Source organism: Diplotaxodon limnothrissa, linkage group LG17 (assembly GCF_057381915.1).
Source record: "Diplotaxodon limnothrissa isolate DT_005_m linkage group LG17, D_limnothrissa_male_GT1.1, whole genome shotgun sequence".
Classification (NCBI taxonomy): domain Eukaryota; kingdom Metazoa; phylum Chordata; class Actinopteri; order Cichliformes; family Cichlidae; genus Diplotaxodon; species Diplotaxodon limnothrissa.
In genome coordinates this window covers 18,850,543-18,857,222 of record NC_140612.1, presented here as the reverse complement: position 1 = coordinate 18,857,222, position 6,680 = coordinate 18,850,543, and the positions used below count along the sequence as shown (strand labels likewise).

Sequence of the window (6,680 nt, the reverse complement as noted above, 5' to 3'; positions counted from 1 at the left end):
CAGTGTTACCGCCTAAAGTCTGAAGGCTGCTTCAAAGTTGCACTATCACTTGTTGCACAAGACTTAAAAAGATCAAGTAACAACTGAGGAATTTGTCTCATGAGAAGTCAAATAATCTAAAAACATAAAAGCCCAAAAAATATCTCAAAGTTTGATTTTTTTTTCACAAAACAAAAACACCTCAAATAAATTCTAAGAATAGTTTTTAAATTAAGAGATATTTTGTCTTCATTGTGAGAACTTTTCAATATAAGTCTACCATCTTTTTCTTTTGTTAACACCAATAACAGAAAAATTAAAGTATGAAGTCCATGATTGGTCTGTGATGAGTTTAAGGAGGCGGAGTCTGAAATGGAATGAGGTTGTCATCTTTGTACTTTACCTACTGACTGTATATAAAAGATGGACATGGTCACTTAAGGTGAATAAAGCTGAAATAATCAACAGTGAAGACTTTAAAAATCATGTGACTGGTGAGTTTGTTGAATGACTTCTTTGTTAGAAAATCTGGAATGGGCGGAGTTTGTTCACTATTGTTATAAACATAAAGTTCAGCTAGCTAAGCCAGCTTAGCTTAGCTTTTACAGGGTTTTTCTTTCCTCAAAATTGGTCTTATGACCAATCTTTTTTAAAATGATCTCTGTCAAAACCCAAACATATGCAGGAAATTTTGTTTTCAGATGTTAATTGAAATGGCACTCATGAGTTTTAGATAGTGCTAGCTGAAACAGCATGGAGGCCATAATTTCTCTACTTAGAAAAAAGTTACTAAAGTATGAACACACAGCACCCCTTGGTTTCTCTTTCAGCTTGCCTCCAGTTTTAAAATAGCAACATGGCAATGGTCACAAACCAACAGGTAATATCAATATCTGTGTCTATCTTTTACATAACATTGGTGGTTTGGGTGTTAAAAACAACAGAAAAAAATGTTGCTAGCAAAGCAGTGCGCTATTTTTTAGAAGATCAAAAAGTGACAGCTGTTTTAAATGCAAAGAAACTAAATATTATGTGTACTCTCCGGCCAATCACAATCCAGTGTTCTCCACAGTATGACAAACCTTTCAGGAGGTGATGTAGGTGCTCCATTATTATGTAACTTTGTGCTATTAAACTAATTGAATAAATTCAATAAATCTCACTGCCCCTCTGGGCTTCCGTCCTTGTAACGTTTTCCTTGTCACACCTCGTAGTGCAGATCATTGAGTTCCAGTCTCGTGTAGTGGCGTCTGTCGAAAGACTCCATTGCTTTGCGGCCTCCAATGGCGAGGGCCATTGTGAGGATGGCAAGCACCAGCACCACAAATGCCACCATGCCGCTTTTCATTGCTCCATGTGCTGCTATCCCTTTGCCTCTGGCAGCACTTGAATTCTGGAGGATGTGGTCAGACTGAACAGCACCTTTGGGGACAATTAAAAGAGTCGCCGCGGGCGTTGTCCTGGTGGTGGGCGCCTCAGTGGTGGTGGTGGTGGTGGTGAATGTTGTTGTGGTAGTGGTTGTTGAAGGAGGAGTAGGGGGGTTTGTGGTGGTAGTTGACGGAATAGTAGTGGTGGTGGTTGGAGGTGTGGTTGTGGTTGTTGTGGTAGTTGTGGTAGTTGAAAGTGTGGTGGTTAGAGGTGTTGTGGTGGTTGGAAGTGTTGTAGTCGTGGTCGTGGTGGTTTCAGTGTTTGGCTGAAGTTTTTCGGTAGTTCTGTATTTGGCCTCCTTGTTCATTGTTACAACAGGAAGTGAGGTGGTTGGAGTGGTGGTGGGGGTGGTGTTTGGGGTTGTGGTGGGAGTTGAAGTATGAGTTGGCTGGGTGGTGGTGATACTGATAGGATGAATTTTTCCTTTCCTGGAGGTTTTAGTTTGCTTTTTGGTGGTTTTGTTAGGCTTTTTTATGGAGGTGGTGGAAAGAGGTGATGCTTTTGCAGTGGTGGGTGATGAGGTCACTGCTGCCATTGTGGCAATTATGATGATGGGTGGAGGTGTGGGGGTGGGGGTGGAGGTGGAGGTAGGGGTTGAGGTTGTGGTTGATGGTAAGGTAGTGGTTGTCGGTTGTGTTGTGGTAGTGGTTGTTGTCATTGTGATAGTGGTTGGTGGCATTGTTGTTGTTATACTTTTTGGGGTTGTTGGTTGTGCAGTTGTTGGCGTAGTTGGTGCCAGTGTGGTGGTGGTTGTGATGGTGGTAGTGGTGGGAGGTCTCACAGTGGTTGGATGAAGTAAACCTGTGCAGGAAAGAAAACACAAAGACATAAACTTAAAGATTTGTATAGAATTGTTTGGTCAGCAGGGGGCAGCAAAAATCCACAATCATCCAAAATTCAACACAAACAAGAAAAAGTGAGTTTTAGAAGGCTAAAAAACAATTATACTGACATTTGATCCAATTTGGTAACAACCATTCATGAACGGTTTGGGTTTAGTGGTATGTCACATATTACAGGTGTGTCTCACACTGACATATAGGGCTCCATAGCTCAGGGGTTAGAGCACTGGTCTTGTAAACCAGGGGTCGTGAGTTCAAATCTCACTGGAGCCTTAACTACATGCCTTCTGTGAAAGAACCATACTGTCTGTTAACTCTCTGGGGAAAAAACTCCATGACATAAAATATACCCCATCATTTAAAATGTTTGTTCAGGTGCTTGTTAATTATCTTTCATGATACAGGAAATTTGACACATTAATATTTAAAATTATTATTCTTTTATATACAGGTGAAGATATTTATGATAACCATGATATTTGAAAATAGGACATCAATAATGCACATATATGATAACATTGTATATTATTTGCTAATGTTATGGTTATGGACCTCTATGTAGTTGTATTTTGAGTTTAATTATTCATCCATTCCCTTCCACTTATCTAGTTCAGGGTTGCAGGGGCAGGGTCTGGAGCCTATCCCAGACATGCAAAGGGCTAACACGAAGAGACAGTCAACCAGTCGTGATCACATTTGCACCTAAAGTCTTTAAGTCTGCCGTCATTAGCTATGTCTGGGCCCAAACTACGCTGCAGGTCCCTAAGACTAACGATCACTGCGGCATTACTGAGAGTTGAAAAACTGTCTAAATTCTTTCATCTGTAATAAAATGATCAACATTACTGCTCTACTAGGGGTAACAATTAAGTTTAACATCCAGGCATTCATGAAAATAGAATTTATGAAATTTAATGGAGTTAGAAGTTAGCAGTGAGTTAGCATCTAAATAGAATATACCATGTTCTGACTGAGATATTTTTGAAAACAAATTAAGACGTACAGCTCTGTTATCACCTTTACTATCACAGGAAAGTAAACAGCAGGGATGTTTGTTGGGTTACTGAAGCTTGACTAGCTGGTATATAATGATGTACTAGGTGATCGCTAGCGACACAGCTATATTAGCATAATATAATCATTGACGCTGGAGGACGAACACTAACTTTTTTCCACTCAATAAAAGGTAACGTGAGGGTTCCCGATGGTTAGGGATAAATGCAATCGCATGGCAGGATTCTGTAAATGGACCAAACTTCAGTCAGGAGAACAACTGAGATAATCCATCCACAATACGCGGTTAGTAATTAATATACTGCTGCATTGACTGGGTTGTAGTTACATCGCAAGGTTTTAAAAACTGTGCTTTAAAATTAATAGCAGTAATAAAAATTGAGAGGCTGACAGTGATCACTGACTGTTTTTAGGGGCTTTTTTGGGATTATATAGAACAAGATGAAAGCATTAAAACTAGTGCTGACAGCATTAATCTCGTTAAAATGACTCTAACGCCATAACCGCATTAACGCAGCAAATCTCTGTTAGCAAGTTAGCACGGATCGCCCCGTGCGTGGGGTTGCATGGCACTAACACGTTAACGAGCTAAACGTGTTAATGCGTTGTCGCCGTGCAGCCCCACACACGGGACGATCCGCGTTAACTCGCTAACAGAGATTTGCTGCGTTAATGGGGTTATGGCGTTAACGTCATTTTAACAAGATTAACGCTGACAGCACTAATTAAAACGTTAAAAACACAACAGCCTTATTAAACGCAGAGTAGTTTGGACCTGGAAGCAGGATTCATCACAACATCACTTAAAGACCGGATTTAGAATCACCGATTAACCTAACCCCACTAATTGCATGTCTTTGGACTGTGGGAGGAAGCCCTGGAGAAAACCCATACAAACTCCACACAGAACGCACAGCCAAAAATGTGTGTGGGGAGGGTAATTGATGAACGTGACTGATCTTCCACAGGTATCAACATAATATCATTATCATTAATTTTGCTTTTGTTTTTGTTTTTTAATAATAATGAAGTGAAGATCCTACGGTGAAAAATGAAAACTATTTTCTAAACTAATCAATAATACTTCTAGTTTTGGCTTAAATTTACTTATTAAAAATCTTCAAGAATCCGAAGCTGAATGTATGCAAAGCTGGGTCACTCATGTCTTTGTTCATCATGCATTTAATCATCATTATTAAAGTCATTTTCTGTGTTTACAATGAGTATCTGACGTACCTTTGTAGATGTCATAGGTGTTGATGCCCTCCTGAGCCTTCGTTAAAGGACAGTCCTGCTCCATCTGACAGTGGAACAGGAAGCAGTTCTCATCACCAGCGTGTTTGTTCCCGTTGAAAACCACCATGTTGCATTTAGCACCTTCAGAAACACAAAGTTAGTTTTTTCCTTTCACTTTTTTGAGTCACAGTTTTTGGCTTATAGTGGTCTGCTGTGACCTTTGAGACTGGTGAGCCTACTATAGAGAAACTGTGATATATCCCACGGTAGCGATGGTTACAGGAAAAAAAAAAACACTGACCAAAAACCAGATATAGTCTTTAGATGGTTACTTGTGGCCGTCAAAGCCAGTAACCTGGGTTATACTTTCTCTGACTAAATTAGGTATACATGACGAAACAAGAAGAGCAGCTCCCCTTTAATGAAGCTTTGATTTTTCTTATGTCTGGTTTTGAAGGTAAATATTTAAATTTACAATCTGCACAAATTACCCAAAACTTTCACCACCAGGGCCAGCGTGACCTCAGTTCTCAGGCTTTCCTGAGCACTATACAAAGGTATCTTGGACATACAGTCATTGCTGTTGTTTCTATAGATCCTGGTGATGATTTTGCAGGGGTGTAAATGGATGGAATGAGCATAGGGTGGCACCAGCCCACCATTTATAATTGGTCCCTACAGACGCTGCTGGCTTTTGTAAATTTCCTTAAGTAATGCTTTTTAAAGCTGTACTTCTTACTGAAGTACAGTATTTCTATTTTATGCTGCTTCCACTTCAACCAGACTTTAGATGCCAGTACATTACTTTATACTCCATACCATTTATTTTAAAGCTTTAACTGGATTAGTATTATCCAATAATATTATGGATAGACTAATGAGTGCTTTTACTTTAGCTACATGCTTCATGCTTCATGGTTCAGACACAGTTTTTTTTAAACATATCTTTAAAAAACATAACCTTTGACCCCCATGTTCCCCATTCACTCTGCTCACCTGGTTTGACTTCCTCTGAGCAGCAGGCGAGGACGCAATCCCGCTCAGAGTGGACCACCCGGGCATCCATGGCTGTTGTCGGTCTGTTTAGCGACAGCCTGACGTCGACTATGGCGCTCTGGTGCTGCCTGGAGAAACACGTCTCCGGTTCCAGTGCTGACACGGGAAGTGATATCATCACTATGAATGTGAAAGCAGCGTAAACGAACAGCATGAGCGTCCCCAAGGGTCGTTCAGAGGTGGGAGGGGTCATGGCTGCAGTGGGCGTACTCAGATCAGAAAGGCCTCGGTGTGCAGAGCAGGACAGCAGAAATCCACAGAGATGAACTGCAGAGCACAAACCCACTGTTATTAAAGTTTAATCAATGATATTATCACTTTAAGTGTTTCACAGCAAACACTCAGAACAACAGAGGCAAGATGACACTGAACGAGAAAAAAGGGCAGGAAACGTCAGGTGGATTTTTTTGGAACCATTGTTTTAAGTCAAACCTTTTAGTACATCTTATTAAGTCTTTCTTGGACTTTGTCTGAGACTTCAAACCCTTGTCAGGATGTCTCAGAGTCCCAGATCTGTCTTGGACCACAAAGAGAGCAAAATTAGATCTGTGGAGAGAAAATAGAAACCTAAAAATGGAAGCTGTTCCTGAAGGAGGTGGCGGGGCAGCTTCTTTTTTTAGATTACTACTGAACGAGGTCAGAAAGATGTTTGAATCAGAGAGAAAAATGTGGTGGAAGAAGCATTCAGACCGCTAATCTAAAGCTATTCCAGCGCTGCATCAAAATTAAGGAAAAGGAAAAGAGGCCACACCTCTAATAATGGAAACTTTAAACCTACAGAGACCACAGCAGGCTGTACATTTAATATGAGAGTCTTTGGGGATTGACGCACTGTTGGGGCCTGAGCTAAACATTAGAGCAGCGGTCCCCAACCCCCGGGCCTCGGTCCGTACCGGTCCGTGAGAGTTGAGGCTCAGGTGTGAAATGTATAGTTTTCAGGGTTTTTATCGGTTTTCAGCATTATTTTGTTATCGTTTTTATCGTTTACTCGGTTTTCCTGGGTCTTTTCATTTGTGTTATGAATAAATTTTCTTTTTTTCGGTACCAGTACTAGTTTTATTCTGTTGTATTTATCCGCGACACCTAAAGGCCGGTCCATGAAAATATTGTCGGGCATAAACCGGT

The 6,680-nt window shown here is 40.7% G+C and overlaps 1 protein-coding gene and 1 non-coding gene across 2 annotated transcripts; one reads left to right on the top strand and one right to left on the bottom strand.

The window, feature by feature from the left end:
• Positions 1 to 1,180: 1,180 nt before the first annotated feature.
• mansc1 (MANSC domain containing 1) lies at positions 1,181 to 5,748 on the bottom strand. The gene is made up of 3 exons (XM_085376776.1): positions 5,496 to 5,748; positions 4,500 to 4,640; positions 1,181 to 2,208 (listed from the first exon to the last, which is right to left on the bottom strand). The coding sequence occupies exons 1-3, from the start codon at positions 5,746 to 5,748 to the stop codon at positions 1,181 to 1,183; spliced, it is 1,422 nt and encodes a 473-aa protein (XP_085232902.1).
• Positions 2,450 to 2,522, top strand: trnat-ugu (transfer RNA threonine (anticodon UGU)). Its single transcript has one exon. It is a non-coding gene; the product is annotated as a tRNA-Thr (tRNA).
• Positions 5,749 to 6,680: the final 932 nt, after the last annotated feature.

Excerpts from the sequence above, each read along its gene's own strand:
- mansc1 (XM_085376776.1), bottom strand. The coding sequence starts at position 5,748 with ATGACCCCTCCCACCTCTGAACGACCCTTGGGGACGCTCATGCTGTTC. Across the intron at positions 4,641-5,495 it reads CTCAGAGGAAGTCAAACCAG|GTGCTAAATGCAACATGGTG; the intron begins GTGAGCAGAGTG and ends GTGTTTCTGAAG. Across the intron at positions 2,209-4,499 it reads CACCTATGACATCTACAAAG|GTTTACTTCATCCAACCACT; the intron begins GTACGTCAGATA and ends TTTCCTGCACAG.